Raw genomic sequence first — 24,617 nt, 5'->3', positions numbered from 1 at the left:
GTTCAAGGTCTCTACAATGAGAAGGCAGGGCTCAGTGCTAGCCCCAACCCTGGTCAATAAAAAAAAAAATGATCTGCTAACAACCACGTCCCACAAATTCATAAATGCTAATGACATCTGTTATGTCTTCCAAGCTCCATCCTTTGCACCCTGGACCAGGCCCTTAATGAAGACGTTACAAAGTTGACAGACTACTGCAGCACATGGCGTCTCATGCCGAATCCCTCTAAAACCATATCCACTGTATTCCACCTCCACAATGCCAAAAATAATTCATATCTTCATGAAGGGCCAGAGACTAAAGCATGATCCCAGCCCAACATACTTGGGGGTGATTCTACTTAGGACTCTGTCCTTCCAGGAAGATCTGAAGAAAACAGCAGCAAAGGTCAAAACCAGAAACAGCTTACTAACCAAACTTGCTGGATCTACGTGGGGTGCTGCTGCCACAACACTCCAAACCTCAGCACTTCCCTATCATACACCACATCAGAGCACTGTGTACCTGTCTGGAAAAAGTCATCACACACACATCTTGTGAACACTCAACTGAACACAGCAGTGCACATCATAACTGGAACCCTCCACTCAACACCCCTCCTATGGCTTCCTGTCCAAGCAAATATCACTCTACCCCACATCTGCCAATTGATGAAAACCCACAAGCTGGTTGAAACCATCCGTGCCAATAAGCTAAATGGTGGGATAATCACAAACTCAGCAAATGAAGATACTATCACTTGGCTGTGTGGGTTTGCATTCACAAAATAAATAAATAAATCTACAATGCGTGATCTGATCTGCTGTCAGGCAGGCTACAGAGTTAATGTTAGATATTTAAGTCATGCCCTTTTCTTTTTGAAGTCACCTTGGGTGTCACTGAGAAAAACGGGAGTTCTCCTGATGTCCTAGCCACCATTAATCACTCAGCCAAGACCATCAAAAGTCCTAGTTATTTATCTCTCTGCTGTTTGTCAGATCTTGCTTTGTGCAAATTAGCTGCTGTGTTTACCTACAAAACAAGTGACTACACTTCAAAAATACTTTAAAATTTATTAATTCATGGGATGACGTGTGCACCGCTGGCTAAGCCAGCATGTATTGCCCATCCCTAATTGCCCTTGAGAAGGTGGTGGTGAGCTGCCTCCTGCATTGGCTATGAAGTATTATGGGTCACCCTGAGGTTGTTGAAGGCAGCCAAGCCTCTGGGGGAAGGAACAGCAAATTCACCTTTAAAGAGACAGGCCAAGTAATTGCATCCTAGTCGCAGAATAATTTATTATGTGTTTCTGGTTATCATGCCATCCAAAAGGTATAACATCTCTGGCCCTATTCATGCTACATTTCAGGGCACAAACATGAAATATTATGCCAAGGCTAGTTATGTAGGGATTTGTATTCCCTGGATTGGCACTGATTTAGGGAAGTGTGATGGGACAGTGAAATTATTTACCCTAGGGACACCTCTTGCACCCACAGAATTAGAGCTGTACTGTATTGTATACAGTCCTTGGGGTAGACAAGGGTTGGACTAGAATGAACTAACATTCAAAATGGAGAACCAACAACAACTTATTTATTTGACACCTTTAATGTTGAAAAACATGACAGAGAATTCCAGAGCTTAGAGCCCAGACAGCTGGAGGTATGACCATCAATGGTGGGGTGATGCATAGGATCTGAGAGCTGGAGAAAATGACAGAGATAGGGAGGGGCAAGACCATGGTGCAATTGGAAAATAAGGATGAGAATTTTATAATTGGGACACTGGCAACCAATGTAGATCAGGTTAAAAGCTTTGTTAAAGGTTTAATCATTTGGGTGTTCATCAATTTATGTGACAGAACGAGGCTGCTGCAGAGAGCTTGCCTCTATTGGGCTTCACTATCAAGGGATCGAAGGATGATGACCCCCCCGGACCCAATGTGCTGTTCCAACTTTACCACAAGAACATCCTTTACTATTCCTTCAAAGCTGAGGACACCCATACAGCACAAAGGTAGGTGCTGCCCTCACTGAGCAAGGTTACTCAGTCTAGACAGGGGTGGGGTTGCAGGGAATGCTGTGCCTATAGGTTTGGGGTCTGTGCTTCAGTCAGCTTGAGGTTCCAGGCATGTTTTAACAGCCAGCTTTAAGATGAAGATGGGGTGGGAAGTGGTGCCAGTTTGTTAGTCATTGCAACCCTGAATGTAGCCCCATGTACAGGCTGAAAAGCCTGTGATTTGGGGTATCCGTTAATCAATGTGAATGGCAGTAGAAAACTGAACAGAATGGCTTTGAATGTGGGTGATAAACACAGTCAGAATGAGGTGTTGTTGCTGTGTGTGTGTTGTCTAACCATCATAATACTGGGCAAGAAATGACCCTCAGCCTGTAGCAGGCAGTGTTTTGCCACAGTAACACAGGAATGTGCAGGATCTGCAAAAGACATGGCTTGCAGGAGATGAAAGGGCACACTGTGGCTGTGCCTCTGGGTCTGCTGAAAAACAGGGACATGGAGAAGAGGATGCAGAGAGGGCAAACTCATGCCATTCCCTCTGCCAAGCTGGAGTTGGACTCCTCGATGCTCCTTGATAGCGACAGGGAGATGTCTGGCAGTCCAACCCATGTACCCAACATCTTGGTGTGAACATTGAGCATCACTCATCCCTTCCCATTTGAGGTCCTTATCCCAACTCTATACTAGCCTACAGGGTGTGTGCAGTGGTAGTGGCTAATTATCCGTTCTCACTGTAGTGCTTACTGACTGTATCTGTTCTCACTGTTGTTCTGAACTATTTTGACACTCTGTTTCAGATGGATTGAAGCTATGTTTGAAGCCTCCATATTATAGCATCCGTGGGTCCTCACCATGTGAGATATTCCTTTTTTTGCTCTGTCCTCCAGTGGGTGTGCGAGGAGGTCATCTTGATTTGCTACTATAAGATATTCCTCGCAGCACAAGACAGTTAAAGGGAAGTTTTTGGTTGTATTCCACTCCAAGTGCTCTCAATCATTCACGTCCAGCATTCCACACAAATTGCCAATTTTTCTTCCAATTTTATCATAATTAAACAAGTTGCTCCTCTTCCAACAGCCACTGCAACAAGTTCTCCCTACTCTGGAATATTGGGAGCAGCAAGTGACTCCAATGCAGCCGGAACACTGGGAAATGAAAATACCAGCCATCTGATTTAAAATGTTCCTTTTGGGTATTTGAGGTTCCCTTGAATAGCAAACCAGTCCCTGATTGATCAGGCTCATGGTGAAGGAGGAATAGGGTTGTGTTGGGGTGGAGTTGGTGTCAGTGCATTGCAGTCAAGATCAGGCTGCAGCAATAGGTGTCAGTCACTTCCAAGTTGGGATTCCTCTTGAACCCGAGTCAATGCTGTTAAACAATCCAGCTTCAGTAATGCTCAGCACCCACTATATAGAGCTGAGCTGGACTGGTTTGGCTCATTCTTTTTCATTGGGTTTATTGAGCTGTCTTGGCAGCAAGACAGAAATGTAATCTTTTGCTTGCTGGACGAACAGGACTTATGATTGTCTGATATAAATGAGGTTTAAGGGCCATCCATGTGTACAAAACCTGGCAATCTTCCTGCCCCATCATTGTGTATTGAAACTGCAGCAAGGGTCCTCTTTGGGACTGCACTCGGACAGACCTGCTGCCAGGAGGCTGAGTCTGACCTTGGAGGATGGGGTCTGACTGCTCACTGAAGGTGGGCTGAGCCTCAGGGCTGTAGGCATCTCAATGACTTGAAAAGGGTTCTTTATGGTTTGTTAGTCATTGTAAAACAATAGTGCCTGAACTAGAACTAATTTCACTGGAACTGAATAAAGTATACTATAGAAACTTGGAATTCAAATAATGTCCTGGAAATGGCTGAGCAGGAATTGTAAATGTATAATATATTATAAATAGTGATGGTCACTGCCTGCTGTAGGCCGGAGCCAACACTTGATGATGACTGATTGCAAACAAAGGGAAAAGTAAGAATGTCTGAAAGGAAAATATTAGCAATCAATAAACATTTTGAAATCGCATGTTCTATTTGTTGCCTCTCATTTCAGGTTCAGCATTCTGCTGTTGGAAGATCCAAATATATGCCAACCTGAGTTTTTTCCTGTAACATGTCTCCCAAAAGGAGTATCCCTACGAAAGATACTGGGCTCTCAGCCGAACCCTAACAGTGATGGCCCAAGCTCTAATGCAGTGTTACTGACTTTAAACCCATCCTAAACTTATTAACATTAATTAATGGTTCTCCACCATTTCCAACAGCTCAAGCATGATGCCACCACCAAAGACATCCGACCCTCCCCTCCCCTTCCCCATCAGCATCCAAAGGAACTGTTCCCTCCAGGACACCCTGGTCCATTCCTCTTCACCCCCAATGCTCTTCACCCCATCCTCTTCCTACAGCACCTTCCCACGCAGTTGCAGGAGGCATAACACCTGCCCCTTTACCTCCTCCCTCCTCCATCTCCAAAGCCCCAAACACTCCTTGCAGGTGAAGCAGTGATTTACTTGTACTTCTTTTAGTTTAGTCTATTGTATTCCCTGCTCACAATGTGGTCTCCTCTACATTGGGAAGAGCAACTGCACTGTAAGTGACTGCTTTGCTGAACACCTTTGCTCAGTCAGCAAGCATGACCCAGACCTTCAGTAGCTTCCCACTTCAATTCATCATTTTGCTCTCATGCTCAGCTTTCTCCTTGGCCTGCTACAATGTTCCAGTGAAATCCAATACAAGCTGGAGGAATCACAGAATCTTAACAGCACAGAAGGAGGCCATTCGGCCCATCGTGACTGTCCCAGCTCTCCAAAGTGAGCATTATGACTTAGTGCCATTGCCCTGCCTTTTCCCTGTACCTCTGCACATAGATGATTATTTAAATAGAAACAAATACCATCTTGAATGCCTCAATTGAACCTGCCTCTACCACATTTCCAGGCAGAGTATTCCAGACCCAAACCACTCGTGTGAAAAAGTTTTTTCACATCACACTTACTTCTTTTGCAAATCACTTTAAATCTGTGCCCTCTTGTTCTTGATCTGTTTATGAGTGGGAACAGTTTCTCCCTATCTACTCCGTCCAACACCCTCATGATTTTGTACACCTCTATCAAACCTCCTCTTAGCCGCCTTCTCTCCAAAGAGAACAGTCCCAACCTCTCCAATCTATCCTCATAGCTGAAGTTTCTCATCCCTGGAACTACTTTTGTAAACCTCTTCTGCATCCTCTCCAATGTGTTCACATCCTATAGCGTGGTGTCCAGAGCTGTACACAACACTCCAGCTGAGGCCTAATGAGTGTCTTATATAAATTCAGCATAGCCTCCTTGCTCTTGTACTCTATGCCCTATTAATAAATCCCAGGATGCTATATGCTTTATTAACTGCTCTCTCCATCTGTCCTGCCACCTTCAATGATCTATGCACATAATACACCCAAGTCTTCCTGCTCCTGCACCCCCTTCAAAATTTCACCCCTTATTTTATAATGTCTGTCCATGTTCTTCCTACCAAAATGCATCACCTCACACTCCTCCACATTGAACTTCATCTGCCACCTATCTGCCCACTCTGACTTGTCTATGTCCTCTTGAAGTTTCATACTGTCCTCCTCACAGTTCACAACACTCCCAAGCTTTGTACCATCCACAAACTTTGAAATTGTCCCCTGCACACCAAGATCTAGATCATTAATATATACCAGGAAGAGCAAGGGTCCCAATAACAACCCCTGGGGAACTCCACTACAAACCTTCCTCCAACCCGAAAAATATCCATTGACCATTACTCTCTGCTTCCTATTTTTCAGCCAATTTTGTATCCAAGTTGCTACTGTCCCTTTTATTCCATGAGCAATAACTGTTCTCACAAGTCTGTTGTGTGGCACTGTATCAAATGCCTTTACAAAGTCCAGGTACACCACATCAACAGCATTACCCTCGTCAACCTTTTCTGCTACCTCTTCAAAAATCTCTAGCAAGTTAGTTAAACGTGATTTCCCCTTTAGAAATCCATGCTGGCTCCTTCTTATCAACCCATATTTTTCAATGTGACAACTAATTCTTCCCCAAATAATTATTTCTAGAAGCTTGCCCACCACTGAAGTTAAACTGATTGGTCTGTAATTTTTTGAACAAGGGTGTAATGTTTGTAATTCCCCAGTCCTCTGGCACCACCCCTGAGTCTAGGGATGACTGAAATATTATGGCCAGCGTTCCTGCAATTTCTACTCTCACTTCCTTCAATAGCCTTGGATGCACCTCATCTGGTCCCAGTGCCTTGTCAACTTTAAGTACCAACAGTTTATTTAAAACTCCCTCCTTATCAATTTTTAACCTTTCTAGTGACAGTTTCCTCTTCTGTCACCATGGCCTGGGTAGCATCTACCTCCTTGGTAAAGACAGATGAAAAGTATTCATTTAATACCTCAGCCATGGTCCCTTCGTCCATGTGTAAATTCCCTTTTAGGTCCCCAATCTCCTTTTACCACCTTTTTACTATTTATGTGCCTATAGAAGGCTTTGGGATTCCCCTTTATGTTGGCTGCCAGTCTTTTCTCACAATTCTGCTTTGTTTCACTAACATGCTTTTTCATCTCCCTCTGAACCTCTGTATTCCTCTTGGTTCTCAATTCTATTTTCTACCTGATACCTGTCATAGGCATACTTTTTCTTCTTTATCTTAATTTCTATCTCCTTTTTCATCTAGGGAGCTCTGGATTTGTTTGTCCTACCTTTCCCTTTCGATGGAACATACCTTGACTGTGCCCAAACCAATTCTTTTTTGAAGGTAGCCCATTGTTCAGCTACATTTTTTCCTAACACTTTCGTTCCAGTCAATCTGGCCCAGCTCTGTTCTTGCCCCATCGAAATCAGCTCTTGTCCAGTTAATTATCCTTACTCTGGTTTCCCCATCGTCCTTTTCTATCATCATCCTAAAACATACAATACAATGATCACTGTCTCTTAAATGTTCCGCCACTGTAATTTGTTCTATTTGGCCCGCCCGCCTCATTTCCAAGAACCAGGTCCAACTGTGCTTCTTGTCTAGTTGGATTGGACATATGCTGCTCTAGAAAATTTTCCTGAACACAATCTAGGAACTTTTGCCCCTCTCCACCCTTTACACTACCACTGTCCCAGTCTACATTCAGGTAATGAAAGTCACCCATTATAACTACTCTATAATGCCTGCATCTCTAATTTCCCTGCAGATTTGTTCTTCTACGTCCTTCCCATTAGTTGGCAGTCTATAGACTATGCCGAGCAACGCAATTGCACCCTTTTTGTTCCTTAGCTTTAGCCAAATTGATTCTGTCCGTGAACCCTCCAGAACATCCTCTTTCTCCAGCACAGCAATGCTCTCCTTAACCAATACCGCCACCCTTCCTCCTTTCCTTCCCTTCCCATCTCTTCTGAACACCTTGTAGCCAGGAATATTTAACACCCAGTCCTGCCCCTCCCTGAGCCAGGTCTCTGTTCTTGCAACATCATATGGCAATCTGCGCCTGTAACTCCCCAATCTTACTTACTATACTCTGTGCATTCACATGCAACACTGATTTAGATTTTGTTACTTTCTCCCTAACTTTACCTATTAACTTACTATTCTCTATTTTAGTGCTATGTGTGCACCCTGGTATTCCTCTCTAATATTCTCTCCTGGTTCCCACACATCTGCTGAGTTAGCTTAAAACCCTCCCAACAGCACCAGCCAAATACCCCTCAAGGAAGTCAGTCCCAGCCCTGTTCAGTGCAACCCGTCCAGCTGGTACAGGTGCCATCTCCCCCAGAGCCAGTTCCAGTGTCCCAGGAATTTAAAGCCCTCCCTCCTGCACCATCTTTCCAGCCATGCACTCATCTGCCTTATCCTATTTCTATACTCACTGGCACATGGCCATCCAAAGATTGCTACATTCTAGTCCTGCTTGATAATTTTCTACCAAGCTCCCTGAATTCTGATTGCAGGACCACATCCCCCTCCTACCTAAGTCATTGGTATCAATGTGGACCACGATCTCTAGATGTTCACCCTCCCCCAGAAGAATGTCCTACTGCCGCTCTGAGACATCCTTGATTCTGACACCAGTAAGGCACCATACCATCCTGGAGTCATGTCTACAGCCACAGAAACACCTGTCTGCTCCCCTAATCAATGAACCCCTATCACTATAGCCCTTCCTTTCTTCTTCCTCCTCTCCTGTACAGCTGAGCAGCTCGTGGTGCCACAAACTTAGCTCTGCCTGCACTCCTCTGAGGATCCAGTGCCCTCACTAGCTTTCAAAATGGAAAACCAATTTGAGCGGGACTCCAGGGGACTCCTACACTACCTGCCTACTTTGCTTGGACTGCCTGGTAGTCACCCATTCCCTCTGTCTCCAGGCCCTTAAGCTGTAGCGTGACCACCTCTCTGAACATGCTATCCACGTGGCTCTCAGCCTCACGGATGTGCCACAGTGACTCCAGCCATTGCTCAAGCTCCGAAACCTGGAGCTCATGTTTCTGCAGCTGGTGACACTCCCTGCAATGTGGTCGTCTGGGGCACCGAGAGCGTCCATGACTTCGCACATATTATAGGACATGCATTCCACTTGACTGAGCTTCCCTTATGCTAACTTTATTCTATTTTGGATTATTTATATTACTTTATTATATTGGCCCTTAAATTTCCCTTATTCCTGGCACTTCACAGTTAAATCCAAGTGTAGGAAGTTTAAAAATATTACACTTTTCTAATTTACTCACCAGTTCATACTTATTAAGGCTGCCACTCTTCTTTCTGAGCATAGGTAGAAAAAGAAAGGAGCACCTCCTCACTGAACCCCCTCAGTCACCAAACTCCAACTGAAGCTCTCTACTGCAGCCAAACACAGCAATCCAATGCAGACAAAGTCAGCAGTGCAAGGTAGCCTACTTTTATACTCTCTGAGCTGAGCCTCTGGAAACCTGATTAAGCCAGTTGTCTAATTAACCAGTTGCAGCTGCAAGTGGAGCCTGTATCAGCCCTATTTTAAAGCTGGACTAAAACTTACCTCCTTCTAACCCTAACAGCAACTTTTAGTTAATTGATAAATTAAAGAAAGACTCAACTTTAGAAGAATTTAACCCTTAAACTCCCTCAGTCACCAAGCTCCAACTGAAGCTTTCTACTGCAGTCAAACACATCACTCCAAAGCAGACCTCATCTTCTGGTTAGTAGCTTTTAAGCCTTCTGGATTCAACATTGAGTTCAACAATTTCAGGCCATGAACTTTGTCCTTCATTTTGAATTGCACATCCCCGCCCCGCCACCGCACCCCCCCCCACCCGCCACAACCCCCCATGTCAGTCTGTCTTGTTCTCATGTTTTTGCTTTCAGACAGCACTGACCTTCTATTAACTCTGGACCAATGCTTTGTGTCTTTAATACTATCATTATCTTTGCCTATGTTCCATGTTTCATTTAATCTCCCCACCATGTAGCCTATCCCTGACCACATCTTTTGCTCCATCTGCCCGTCTCCCTTTCTCAACAACATAAAACCCATCACATTTCTGAAAAAGAGTCATATCGGGCTCGAAATGTTAACTGATTTTCTCTCTCCACAGATGCTGCCAGACCAGTTGAGTTTTTCCAGCACTTTGTTTTTATGATTAATTTTAATGCGTTTAACATTTTTCAAAATGGACAAATCTCTAGCCTAGATGAAATATATCCTCGTGAACTAAGAGAATCCAGGGAGATAAAATGGAAGTTCTGTCTGTCATTTTCCAATACTCTCTGGCTACAGACCTGATGCCAAAGCACTGCAGGAGTGCTAACATTGTAAAGTTGTTTAAAAAGGGAGGAAGGGATAGACGATGTTAGTCAGTCAGCCTAACCTCAGTGGTGGGAAAATTATTGGCAAAATTCTGAGACACAGTACAAATCATAATTTAGAAAGGCACGTAATAATCAAGGACAGTCAGTATAGACTTGTGCAGGGAAGCATTTGTCTGATTAATATAAGGAATTAGGATATGACAAATAAGTCGACAAAAAGATTGTCAAATTTTAGCAAAGTGGAAAGATGTAGTAAGCACATTGGCTATGGACAACAGAGCGTGTTAAAAGCCCCACTGGATTTGTCTTGTAGATTTTCCTTCTGACTTCTTAAACTCTTGTCTTTTTGGACTTCTGTATCCTGTTCATACCTCTCAGATTCTGAGTAGAGGTAGTCCCTCCTGTTGGACCTGTTTTCTCTCCACTGCAATGAATACGGTTTCATTGAGAGAGGGGAATGTGCAACAAGACCTGGGTGTCCTCATACACCAGTTGCAGGTGCAGCAGGTGGTAAAGAAGACAAATGTGATAAAAACAAAAAAACTGCAGATGCTGGAAATCCAAAACAAAAACAGAATTACCTGGAAAAACTCAGCAGGTCTGGCAGCATCGGCGGAGAAGAAAAGAGTTGACGTTTCGAGTCCTCATGACCCTTCGACAGAACTTGCGTTCGAGTCCAAGAAAGAGTTGAAATATAAGCTGGTTTAAGGTGTGTGTGTGGGGGGCGGAGAGATAGAGAGACAAAGAGGTGGAGGGGGGGGTGGGGGGTGTGTGGTTGTAGGGACAAACAAGCAGTGATAGAAGCAGATCATCAAAAGATGTCAACGACAATAGTACAATAGAACACATAGGTGTTAAAATTAAAGTTGGTGATATTATCTAAATGAATGTGCTAATTAAGAATGGATGGTAGGGCACTCAAGGTATAGCTCTAGTGGTTTTTTTTTTATATATAATGGAAATAGGTGGGAAAAGGAAAATCTTTATAATTTATTGGAAAAAAAAGGGGAAGGGGGAAACAGAAAGGGGTTGGGGATGGGGGAGGGAGCTTACGACCTAAAGTTGTTGAATTCAATATTCAGTCCAGAAGGCTGTAAAGTGCCTAGTCGGAAGATGAGATGTTGTTCCTCCAGTTTGCGTTGGGCTTCACTGGAACAATGCAGCAAGCCAAGGACAGACATGTGGGCAAGAGAGCAGGGTGGAGTGTTGAAATGGCAAGCGACAGGGAGGTTTGGGTCATTCTTGCGGACAGACCGCAGGTGTTCTGCAAAGCGGTCGCCCAGTTTACGTTTGGTCTCTCCAATGTAGAGGAGACCACATTGGGAGCAACGGATGCAGTAGACTAAGTTGGGGGAAATGCAAGTGAAATGCTGCTTCACTTGAAAGGAGTGTTTGGGTCCTTGGACGGTGAGGAGAGAGGAAGTGAAGGGGCAGGTATTGCATTTTTTGCGTGGGCATGGGGTGGTGCCATAGGAGGGGGTTGAGGAGTAGGGGGTGATGGAGGAGTGGACCAGGGTGTCCCGGAGGGAGCGATCCCTACGGAATGCCGATAAGGGGGGTGAAGGGAAGATGTGTTTGGTGGTGGCATCATGCTGGAGTTGGCGGAAATGGCGGAGGATGATCCTTTGAATGCGGAGGCTGGTGGGGTGATAAGTGAGGACAAGGGGGACCCTATCATGTTTCTGGGAGGGAGGAGAAGGCGTGAGGGCGGATGCGCGGGAGATGGGCCGGACACGGTTGAAGGCCCTGTCAACGACCGTGGGTGGAAAACCTCGGTTAAGGAAGAAGGAGGACATGTCAGAGGAACTGTTTTTGAATGTAGCATCATCGGAACAGATGCGACGGAGGCGAAGGAATTGAGAGAATGGGATGGAGTCCTTACAGGAAGCAGGGTGTGAGGAGCTGTAGTCGAGATAGCTGTGGGAGTCGGTGGGTTTGTAATGGATATTGGTGGACAGTCTATCACCAGAGATTGAGACAGAGAGGTCAAGGAAGGGAAGGGAAGTGTCAGAGATGGACCACGTGAAAATGATGGAGGGGTGGAGATTGGAAGCAAAATTAATAAATTTTTCCAAGTCCTGACGAGAGCATGAAGCGGCACCGAAGTAATCATCGATGTACCGGAGAAAGAGTTGTGGAAGGGGGCCAGAGTAGGACTGCAACAAGGAATGTTCCACATACCCCATAAAGAGACAGGCATAGCTGGGGCCCATGCGGGTACCCATAGCCACACCTTTTATTTGGAGGAAGTGAGAGGAGTTGAAGGAGAAATTGTTCAGTGTGAGAACAAGTTCAGCCAGACGGAGGAGAGTAGTGGTGGATGGGGATTGTTCGGGCCTCTGTTCGAGGAAAAAGCCAAGGGCCCTCAGACCATCCTGGTGGGGGATGGAGGTGTAGAGGGATTGGACGTCCATGGTGAAGAGTAAGCGGTTGGGGCCAGGGAACTGGAAATTGTTGATGTGACGTAAGGTGTCAGAGGAATCACGGATGTAGGTGGGAAGGGACTGGACAAGGGGAGAGAGAAGGGAGTCAAGATAACGAGAAATGAGTTCTGTGGGGCAGGAGCAAGCTGAGACGATCGGTCTACCGGGGCAGTTCTGTTTGTGGATTTTGGGTAGGAGATAGAAGCGGGCCGTCCGAGGTTGGGCGACTATCAGGTTGGAAGCTGTGGGAGGGAGATCCCCAGAGGAGATGAGGTCAGTGACAGTCCTGGAAACAATGGCTTGATGTTCAGTGGTGGGGTCATGGTCCAGGGAGAGGTAGGAGGAAGTGTCTGCGAGTTGACGCTCAGCCTCCGCGAGGTAGAGGTCAATGCGCCAGACAACAACAGCACCACCCTTGTCAGCGGGTTTGATGACAATGTCAGGGTTGGACCTGAGAGAATGGAGTGCAGTAAGTTCAGAGAGAGACAGGTTAGAATGGGTGAGAGGAGCAGAGAAATTGAGACGACTAATGTCGCGCCGACAGTTCTCAATGAAAAGATCGAGAGAAGGTAAGAATCCAGAGGGAGGGGTCCAGGTGGAGGGAGAATATTGGAGATGGGTAAAAGGATCCGTTGAACTGGGAGAGGACTCCTGCCCAAAGAAGTGAGCCCGGAGACGAAGACGGCGGAAGAAGAGTTCAGTATCATGCCGAGCCCGAAATTCATTGAGGTGAGGGCGTAAGGGTATGAAACTAAGTCCTTTGCTGAGCACTGAGCGTTCAGCATCGGAGAGGGGAAGGTCAGGGGGTATAGTGAATACACGGCTGGGGTTGGGATTGGAAGAAAGGGTGGGGACGGAGGAACAGGCAGGGGTGGGGGGTCCTAGATGGGTGTTGGTGTCGATGAGTTGTTGTAGCTTGCGTTCCTTAGCACTTGAGAGAAAGAGAAAAAGTTTCTTGTTGAGGCGTCGGATGAGCCGAAGGATAAAATGAAACTGGGGGCACGCGCAGCTTTGAAAAAGGGTACGGCGGTGCTGCTGGAGGGAGAGGTCGAGTGTGTTCATATGGCGGCGCATGGCACTGAGTGTGGATTTCAGAATGTGACGGGAACAGCAGTCCGAGAAACATTTTATGTCCCGGAGATACCTGTAATCCTGGGTGGGTTCGAAACATGAGGGGTGGAATTTCAGTTGAAATCCACGTGGGGTAAGTCGGAGACGGAGACAGTCATTGAGAAAGGAGATATGGCTGTGAAAGCCAAATGTGATGTTGGCCTTCATAGCTAGAGGATTCGAGTACAGGAACAGGGATGTCTTGCTGCAATTATACAGGGCCTTGGTGAGACCACACCTGGAATATTGTGTGCAGTTTTGGTCTCCTTATCTGAGGAAGGATGTTCTTGATATAGAGGGAGTGCAGCGAAGGTTTACCTGACTGATTCCTGGGATGGTGGGACTGACATATGAGGAGAGATTGAGTCGGTTAGGATTACATTCGCTGGAGTTCAGAAGAATGAGGGGGGAATCTCATAGATACTTATAAAATTCTAACAGGGTAGATGCAGGAAGGATGTTCCCGATGGTGGGGGAGTCCAGAACCAGGGGTCACAGTCTGAGGATATAGGGTAGACCATTTAGGACTGAGATGAGGAGAAATTTCTTCACCCAGAGAGTGGTGAGCCTGTGGAATTCATTATCACAGAAAGTAGTTGAGACCAAAACATTGTATACTTTCAAGACAGAGTTAAAAAAAGCCCTTGGGGCGAAAGGGATCAAAGGATATGGGGAGAAAGTGGGACCAGGGTATTGAGTTGGATGATCAGCTATGATCATAATGAATGGCGGAGCAGGCTCAAAGGGCCGAATGGCCTACTCCTGCTCCTAGTTTCTATGTTTCTATGGTACCTCACCCAGGAAAACCCTGTACCACACATGGTATCTCACCCAGGAACACCATTTATAACATATGGTAGCTCACTCAGGAACATCCTTTATCGCACATGTTATGTCACCCAGAAACACACTTTATCACACAGGGTGTCGCACACATGAATGGCCGTTACCACACTCAGTATTAGACATGATAACTCACCCAGAAGCACCCAGTATAATGCATGGTTACTCACCCAGGGACACTTAGTAGCACATGTTGTATCTCACCAAGGAACAACCGTTATAACACATGGTATCTCACCCAGAAACACTCTTTATCATGCATGGTATCTCACCCAGAAAAACCCTTTAACACACACAGTATCTCACCCAGGAACCCCCATTATCACACTCGTTATCACACATGATATCTCACGCAGAAACACCCTTTATCACATATGGTATCTCACCCAGGAACACCCATGTAGCACACATGGTATCTCGCACAAGAAGATGCGTATTTACACATTGTATCTCACCCCGCAACAAGCGTTATTGCACTTGGCATCTCAGCCTGGAATAGCCTTTATCACACATGGTATATCACCCGCTAACACCCAGTATCACACATGGTGTTTCATCCAGGGACACCTGTATCACCCATGGTATCTCACCAAGAACACCCCTTTTCACAAATGGTATCTCACCCAGGAATGCCCGTTATCACACATGGCATCTTAGCCAGAGACTCTGGGTGTCATTCCCAGAGGCCCCGTGTACCTTACCCAGAGACCCCCAAGTCGAGATTTTCACCACCAAGTATCTCGAGCTGGGAAGTTTCTTGCGTGCTGCACCTGCCTTGGTAGAAACCTTCCTGATGGTGGGATCTTCACTCTGGGGGAAGGGGTGTGCGAAATGAGTCAGGCCCGTCGCCTCGGAAGCAAATCAGAGGTGGCCTCAAGTGTGACTGACTGCCAAGGCAAGTTGGTGAAAAGGCTCCCCCTTGGTTCTTTGAGACTTTGTCCCAGTTGTTTGCTTACATCTTAATCCCTCTAGCCACCCCCCCCTCCTACCCCACCCACTCCCCTTGCCATCTCTGTGCTCCCATGATAGCCCAAAGCACCCCCCATGGCTTCTTAGAGCCCCCATGTCAACTCATGGTCCTTCCATGCCCATTCACCAATTTGATTGTGAGCCCAGACCCATAAAAGGATCGTGTGAGTGGGAAGATGAAGCTATTGATTTTGTTTCATTGACACCTTCATGTGGTTATAAGTTTTTCTTCTGTGATCTGTTTTCTCACTGTCTCAAGGTTACACCAGATTAAGAAGTGTGTTGTGCTTAAAATTTCTGGTATTAATACTTTTTGACTGACGCTTTCATAAGATTGGAGGAACACAATTTTTTTTTCATAGCATTATGAATGGGTGCTTTTTCCTAAGCAGTTCCACTCATATCATTGTTATTCTTGGGGTCATTGATTCTGTACATAGTATATACTGAGTGGGCATGGAGGGAATGAGAGAGCCTTTTGGAGTGGGTGGGGGCATGTTAGCATGGGAGGGCAGGGAGCATGGGTAACACCTGTAGAAGGTGCCTTTCAAAAGGTTCCCGAGTCCAGACTATAGTTCAGGAATCTTCCAAGATCCATGAGCCATGAGTCATGGAGAAGCTGTCCTGAATCCCTGAAAATAGCATGGGGCTTGAAGATGCCTACCTCGCAATGGAGCAGGTAAGTCAGAAGTGCAGGTTGTGGGTTCGCTACCACACCCTTATCCTGTGCCAGCAAAAACTGGGGATACTGGGAATGGGAGCAGAAATCCTGGAATCTGGTACTGCCCACCATTTTTGAATAGCTCTGGAGTCATTCCTCTATTATCTATTAAGCCTTAGCTTATGTTGTCCTTGGTCAGGGTTGACAGAGGCTGCTGGAGGCAAGGCGGTTGGTAAACTTTACCTTTTAACATTTTTCTAACTATGTACAGGACAAGGTTTCACACATTGCCACTCCTCAGTAAAGCTCTGTTGTCATATAATCTTATATTACTGATGATGTAGACATATTTAACATTAAACACTACAGTTCAGACACCACTAAAATCCAGGCCTCAGTGTCACACCCGGGGACATCCAGTGTCACAGTCAGTGATGCCTGGTAACTTGGCAGAGTGATAGAAATCAGGATGTAGCAATAGTGAAGAGAATCAAGGTATACAAAGGATTGGGAGAGGCAGAGCACATCAGAGTAAGAAAGGATAAGGTATTAGATGGGGCCACAGTAATTGTGAATGCAATTCTAAATTAGGTTTACAGTTCATGTGCATAAATGCACAAGGAATGGTAACTAAGGTTGGTGAACTGCATGGGCAGGTAATTACATGCAAGTATGATGTTATAGCATAAATGGAGGGGCCAGTGCCCCAGGATATGTGTGATGCAGAGATTATGCCCAGAATTGCAGAATTGTTACAGCACAGAAGGAGGCCATTTGTCCTGTCGTGTCTATACCGGCTATCTGAATGAGTGCCATTCTGTCACCTTCTCCCATAACCCTGCATATTCTTCCTTCACACATAATAATCCAATTTCCTCTTGGATGCCTTGATTGAATCTGCCTCCTCCACACTCTCAGACAGTGCTCCACACTCTCAGGCAGTGCATTCCAGACTCTAACCACTCTTTCACAGAGTCACAGTGCAGAAGAGGCCCTTCGGCCCATCGAGTCTGCACCGACATGTGAGAAACACTTGACCTACCTATCTAATCCCACTTACCAGCACTTGGCCCATAGCCTTGAATGTTATGACGTGCCAAGTGCTCAACCAGGTACTTTTTAAAGGATGTGAGGCAACCTGCCTCCACCACCCTCCCAGGCAATGCATTCCAGACCGTCACCACCCTCTGGGTAAAAAAGTTTTTCCTCACATCCCCGCTAAACCTCCTGCCCCTCACCTTGAACCTATGCCCCCTGGTGATTGACTCTTCAACTAAGGGGAGCAGCTGCTCCCTATCCACCCTGTCCATGCCCCTCATAATCTTGTACACCTCGATCAGGTCGCCCTTCAGTCTTCTCTGCTCCAATGAAAACAACCCAAGTCTATCCAACCTCTCTTCATCACTTAAATGTTTCATCCCAGGCAACATTCTGGTGAATCTCCTCTGCACCCCCTCCAATGCAATCACATCCTTCCTATAATGTGGTGACCAGAACTGCACACAGTACTCCAGCTGTGGCCTCACTAAGATTCTATACACTCCAAGATGACCTCCCTACTTTTGTCATCTATGCCTCAATTGATAAAGGTAAGTGTCCCATATGCCTTTTTCATCACTCCACTAACATGCCCCTCTGCCTTCAGAGATCTATGGGCACACATGCCAAGGTCCCTTTGTTCCTCAGAACTTCCTAGTGTCATGCCATTCATTGAGTACTTCCTTGTCAAATTACTCCTTCCAAAGTGTATCACCTCGCACTTTTCAGGGTTAAATTCAATCTGCCACTTATCTACCCATTTGACCATCCCATCTATATCTTCCTGTAGCCCAAGACACTCAACTTCACTATTAACCACCCAGCCAATCTTTGTGTCATCCACAAACTTACTAGTCCTACCCCCACAAAGTCATCTATGTCGTTTGTATAAATGACAAATAATAGGGGACCCAGCACAGATCCCTGTGGTATGCTAGTGGAGACTGACTTCCAGTCACTAAAGCATCCTTCTGTCATCACCCTCTGTCTCCTGCAACTAAGCCAATTTTGAATCCACCTTATCAAATTACCCTGTATCCCATGTGCATTTGCCTTCTTTATAAGTACCCCATGTGGGACCTTGTCAAAGGCTTTGCTGAAATCCATATAAACAACATCAACTGCACTATCCTCATCTACACACCTAGTCACCTCCTCAAAAAATTCAATCAAAATTGTTAGGCATGACCTCCCTCTGACAAAGCCATGCTGACTATCTCTGATCAAATCTTGCCTCTCCTCCACACTCACTGCATGAAAAAGTTTTTCCTCATGTTGCCATTGCTTCTATTGCCAATTACCTTAAATCTGTGTCCTCTCATTTTTGATCCTTCCAATGGGAACAGTTTCTCCCTATCTACCCTGCCCAGACCCATGATTTTGAATACCTTTATCAAATTTCCTCTCAACCTTCTCCTCTCCAAGGAGAACAGTCCCAACTTCTCCAATCTATCTATGTAACTGAAGTTCCTTAACCTTAGGACCATTCTTGTCAATCTTTTCTGCACTCTCTCCAATGCCTTGACATCCCTCTTAAAATGTGGCACCCAGAACTGGACACAAATTTCAAGTTGAGGTTTTATAGTGTTTTATATAAGCTAATATAACTTCCTTGCTTGTGCACTGTTAATAAAGTCTAGAATACTATTTGCTTTACTAACTTCTCTCTCAACGTGTCCTGCCGCCTTCAATGACTTATGCACATATACACCAAGGTCCCCCTGCTCCTGACTGCCCATTCCACCAACTTGTCTACATCATTGAAGTTCTGCACGACTGATCTCACAATGCTTTCAAGTTTCACATCATTTGCAAATTTTGAAATTATTTCTTGTACACCAAGGTCTAGGTCATTAATGTATATCAGGAAGAGCAAGGGTCCCAACAGTGAACCCTGGGTAACTTCACTGCACAACTTTCCCCATTCTGAAAAATATCCATTAACCACTGCTCCCTGTTTCCTGCCACTCAGCCAATTCTGTATCAATATTGCTAATGTTCCTTTTATTCCATGAGCTATAACTTTTCTCACAAGTCTGTTGTGTGGCACCTGATAATATGCCTTCTGAAAGTCTACATACACCAGTTCAGCTGCATTACCCTCAACAGCCCACTTTGTTACTTCCTCAAAAAACTCCAACAAATTAGTTAAACATGATTTGCCTTTAAATCCATGCTGGCTTTCCTTACTTAACCTGCATTCAACTAAGTGACTATTAATTTTGTTCTGAATTATAATTTCTAGAAGCTTCCCCACCGCCGAGGTTTAAGTGACTGGCCTGTAGGTGCTGGGCTTATCTCTATGCCTTTTCGTGAACAAGGACGTAACATTTGCAATTCCCCAGTGCTCTGGGACCACCCCTGAGTCCAAGAAAGACTAGAAAATTGTGGCCAGTGCCTCTGCTACTTCCACTCTCACTTTCTCAGTATCCTCAGATACATCTTATCCGGTCCCGGTGCCTGATCAACTTTAAGTACATTAAGCCTAGTCAATATCTCCTCCATATCAATTTCAAACACTTCTAGTGTCTGAATTACCTCCTCTTTCACCATGGTCTAGGTAGCACTTTCTTCCTTGGTAAAGATAGATGCAAAATATTCATTTAACCCCTCAGCCATGCCCCTTGCCTCCATGTGTAAATCCCCTTTTTGATCCCTAATCAGCTCCACTCCCCCTCTTACCATCCTTTTACTATTTATATGTCTATAGAAGACTTCTGACTTCCCTTTTATGTTAACTGCCAGTCTCTGCTCATACTGTCACTCTGCTTCTTTTAACTGCTTTGTTACTTCTCCTCTGAACCTTCTATATTCAACCAGGTAGTATTATCCACCTGACATCTGTCATAAGCACACTTTTTCTTCTTCATCTAATTCTCTATCTCATCCACCATCCAGGGTGCTCTAAAATGCTTGCCTTACCTTTCCTCTTCATGGGAATATACCTTGACTGTGTCCGGACTATCTCTTCCTTAAAGGTAGCCTGTTGTCTAGTTATGTTCCAATCTTTGGCTCCAATTGATCTGGGTCAGATCCATTCTTATGCTATTGAATTTGGCTTCCTCCCAGTTAATTATTCTTACTCTGGATTGTTCCTAGTCCTTTTGCATAACTAATCTAAACCTTATGATACAATGATCATTGTCACCTAAATATTCTCTCACTGACATTTGAATAACTTGGTTCGTCCCATTTCCAAGAACCAGGCATAGCAGTGCCTCCTTTCAGCCTCCCTGGTGACGGGGTCAAAGGTGTCACAGAGCAGCTACAGGACATTCTTCTGAGGGAGGCTGAACAGCCAAAGGTCATGGTCCACATTGGTACCAAGGACATAGGTAGGAAGAGGGATGATGTCTTGAAAACAGATTTTAGGAAGTTAGGAAACAAATTAAAAAGCAGGATCTCAATAACAGTAATCTCAGTGCCACGTGTTAGTGAGCATAGGGATAGGAGGATTGAGCGATTGAACAATTGCCTGTAGAATTGGTGTTGGGGGGGCAGGCATCAGATTCCCAAGGCATTGAGACCAGTTCTGGGGCAGGTACAAGATGGGAGGGTTGCATTTTAGCTGGACAGACACTAATATCCTCACAGGGAGTTTTGCTAGTGCTGTTGGGAAGGGTTTAAAGTAGATTGGCAGAGGGATGGGAACTTGAGATGGAGCTCAGATTGGAAGGAAGCAAAACTGGTAATGGGAGGTAGAAAAGTAAAAGTAAAATTAGAAGGTAGATGAAGCGAAGGCAAGCATTAAATAGGATCAGACTGTGGAATAATGTTAAAAAGAAAAAGTTAAAGGTGCTGTATCTGAATTCACGCTTCGCTCACCATAAGGTAAATCATGTGAAATTATGGTAATAATGAGTGACTTCAATTTACACATAGTCTGGGTAAACCTAATTAGCACTAATGCTGTGGAGGATGAATTCTTGGCGTGTTATGAGATGGATTTCTGGAACAGCATGTTCAAGAACCAACAAGGGATTGCGCTATTTTGGAATTAGTATTATGTAATGAGAAAGGGCTAATTGCTGTAAAGGAGCCTTTAGGAAATAGTGACCATAATATGATAGAATTCCACATGAAGTTTGGAAATGATATAGTTCATTCTGAAACTAGGGTCTTAAACCTGAATAAAGAAAACTATCAAAATATGAGGCGCATGTTGGCTATGGTGGATTGGGAACATACACCAAGAGTTTTGATGGTAGATGGGCAATGGTTAATATTTAAAGAAATATTACATGGTCTACATGTCAGGAAGATATAATAATTTTCATAATGTTATTGGAATTTATTGTAAAGTAGAGTAATAGTGGGGTCTGTGTCTATGTGTGTGTGTGTGGGACTTAATTGAATTAAAGGCAGCTGGTCTGAAGGCTTTGATGTATCAGATAAGCTAGGTTTGAAATGTTAAGTAGGTAAACATGGGGGAAGTTTTAGAATGTAATGTATAAAGGGAACATTTATATTTTAAATAAACCAGACTGGCTTGATTTCAAAGCGGGGACTGAAATGTTTCACATAGCCAGGAGAAGTTAAGTAACAGTGTGTTTATTTTCCCCAAAGGTTACTGGTAAAATTGGTACTTTGATGGATTTTTTATTATTAGAGAGGCAGAGCAGAATTTTGCCTTTGGCGTGCAGGCTCAGCAGGAGCAGGCGCAGGAGGTTGGGATGCCAACTACCACCTGCGATCGAGCCCAGAAGGCAATTTCATGCTGATGAGCCAATTAAGGCCCACCCAGCGTGAAACACAAGCAGCAGCGTTGAGCGCTACCTGTGCAGGTGAAGGGGAGGTGAGTGGGGCGAGCAGGAACTTCGCACATGGGTGCGAGTGTGCGCGACATAATCCCCCTGAGGCAGAGAGCTGCCTCAGGGAGAAGAAGGTATATGAAAAAAATAATTAAAAAAATAAAAAGGTAATGAAACATGTCCCCTCATGTGACTCTGTCACATGAGCAGGGGCATGTTATTAATGAAAAATTAAAGTTTTTATTTTATTTTTATTTGTTTTTGGAAACCTCATCCCACCCATGGATGAGGTTTCCAAAAAGGTGCAAAAGACCTTTGGCGTTTTCATCCGCCCATCAATCATAAGGTTGGGTGGGCAGCAAAAAATGTATTTTAATTAACTTTTTAATGGCCTTAATAGACCTTTTAATTGTTGGCGGGCGTGCTGCCAACTCTGGCACACACCCACCAACAGAAATATCACGTGAGTGCATGATGATGTCTGGTCGCTTGCCGACGTCATCATACGTCATTTTATGCTTGGTCGGGCCGGGCGTGTGCTCGGTTGGGCTGGGCGTGTGCCCGCTCGCCAACCAACCGAAAAATTTTACTCATAAAGTCCAAAGTGAAACAATGGGAATTTGCATTCAAAGGGGAAAATATGTATAAAGGAGAGAAGGCTGTGTGCAAGGGAGGAATTCTAAGATCTAACAAGTGTGAAAAACCTCTAGCATTTAAGCCTCAAGCTGCTGTCTACAAAGAACTAAAGTTAAGAAAACTCACTTTGAATTGGATTGTTCAGGGTATCGTGTTTCTTTGCCTGGGTATTTTACAATATATGTGTCGTACTGTTGCCTTAACAAAAGTGTAACTGGAAATTAGATTAATTAGGGGTTTTAGGAGGTATCATAGTAGTAATTTGTAGATTTATGTGTGTACTTAAAATAATTTCTTCTATTAATAAATGTTTATAAGAACCTATAAGACTTGGTGGTCTTATTATTACTGAATTCAATGCAGCATTTCGAAATTTATACAAATTGCAAAACAGTTGTGGCAGTTGTTTCAAGTTTCCCTTTGGGATTTGAGCAGCTCAGCATTTACCATCAGCTGTGCCATAATAAACAGCAAATATACATTTCTCTCAGGTACAAAAACCCAACAGGGAATCAACTGTGGCTAAGGAAAGTTAAAGATTTCATTAGATCAAAGAAGTGGCTTATGAAGTTGCCAGAAAAAGTGGTAAACATGAGGATTGGGAGCAATTTAGAACCCAACAAAAGGAGGATCAAGAAAGGGGAAATAGAATATGAATGCAGGCTGACGAGAAACATAAAGGCAGTCTGTAAAAGCTTCTTTAGGTATGTGAAAAGGAAAGGATTAGTTAGTACAAGTGTGGGTCCATTACAGAATTTATTATGGAGAATAGGAAAATGGAGGAGAAACTAAATAATTACTTTGTGTCTGTCTTTATGGACAAAGATTAGAAAATTTCCCAGAAATACTAAAGAACCAAGGGGCTTGTGAAAATAAGGAACTGAAAGAAATTAGTATTCATAAAGTGGTAGTACTCGAAAAATTAACTGGATTGAAGTCTGATAAATCCCAGAGTGTTGAAGGAAGTGCTTAGGGAGATAGTGGATGCATTGGTGGTTATCTTTCAAATTTCTATAGATTTTGGAAAGGTTCCTGCAGACTGGAAAGTAGCAAATGTAACCCCACTATTTAAGAATGGAGGAAGAGAGAAAACAGAGAATTACAGACCTGTTAGTTTGATGTCAGTAGTAAGGAAAACGTTAGTATCTATTATAACAAATGTGATAACCGGACACATAATGATATGATCGGGCACAGTCAACATGAATTTATGAAAGGGAACTCATGTTTGACAAACCTGTTGGAGTTTTTGAGCTGTCACCTTTTGATAAGGTCCCACACAGAAGGTTAGTAAACACAATGAGAGCACATGGGATTGGGGCAATATACTGATATGGATTGAGAATTGGTTAACAGACAGAAACCAGAGAGTAGGAATAAACAGATCATTCTCAGGATGGCAGTCTGTTACTAGTGAGTTATCACAAGGATCAGTGCTGGGCCACAGTTGTTCACAATCTAATTATGATTTGGATGTGGGGACCAAATGTAATATTTCCAAATTTGCTGATGATACAAAACTAGTTGGGAACGTAAGTTGTGAGGAGGATGCAAGGAGGCTTCAAGAGGCCTTGGACAGGCTAAGTGAATGAGCAAAAACATGGCAGATGGAATACAATGTGAATAAGTGTGAAGTTATCCACTTTAGTAGATAAAACAGAAAGGCAGAGTATTTCTTAAATGGTGAGATGTTGGGAAATGTTGATGTCCAAAGGAACCTGAATGTACTTGTTCATAAGACACAAAGTTAGCACGTAGGTGCAGCAAGCAATTAAGAGGACAAATGGCATTTTGGCCTTCATTGCAAAGGGATTTGAGAACAGGAGTAAAGATTTCTTGCTGCAATTGTATAGAGTCTTGGTGAGACCACACCTGGAATATTGTGAACAGTTTTGGTCTCCATATCTAAAGAAGGGTATAATTTTGGAGGTTCACCAGACTAATCCCTGGGATGGTGGGATTGTCTTGAGGAGAGATTGGGGACACTGGGTCTGTATTCTCTAGAATTTCAAAGAGTGAGAGGTTATCTCATTGAAACAAAATTCTTACAGCACGTGACAGGGTAGATATGATAGGATGTTTCCCCCGACTGGTGAGTTCTAGAACCAGGAAACACAGTCTCAGAATAAGGGGTAGGCCATTTAGGACTGAGAAGAGGAGGAATTTCTTCACTCAGAGTGTGGTGAACCTTTGGAATTCTTAACCCCAGAGGGTCATGGAAACTCAATCATTGAGCATGTTCAAGTCAGAAACTGATAGATTTCTGGAGACTAATGACATCAAGGGATAGGGATTTAGTGCAGGAAAGCAGCATTGAGGTAGATAATCAATCATGATCTAATTGCATGACAGAGCAGATTTGATGGGCCGAATGGCCTACTCCTGC

General features: G+C 44.3%; 1 protein-coding gene across 1 annotated transcript in view; it reads left to right on the top strand.

The window, feature by feature from the left end:
• fgd5b (FYVE, RhoGEF and PH domain containing 5b) overlaps positions 1–3,851 on the top strand; it is a 48,572-nt gene extending 44,721 nt beyond the window's left edge. The window contains exons 8-9 of the mRNA XM_041191652.1: positions 1,845–1,999; positions 2,797–3,851. Of these exons, the coding sequence (XP_041047586.1) occupies positions 1,845–1,999; positions 2,797–2,833 (192 nt within the window). The 3' untranslated portion in view covers positions 2,834–3,851. The remainder of the gene's footprint in view (positions 1–1,844; positions 2,000–2,796) is intronic.
• The last annotated feature ends 20,766 nt before the right edge of the window (positions 3,852–24,617 follow it).

This window comes from Carcharodon carcharias, chromosome 7, assembly GCF_017639515.1.
Source record: "Carcharodon carcharias isolate sCarCar2 chromosome 7, sCarCar2.pri, whole genome shotgun sequence".
Classification (NCBI taxonomy): Eukaryota; Metazoa; Chordata; class Chondrichthyes; order Lamniformes; family Lamnidae; genus Carcharodon; species Carcharodon carcharias.
Note: the sequence above shows the minus strand (reverse complement) of the source record. Positions and strands in the feature narration are given on the sequence as shown.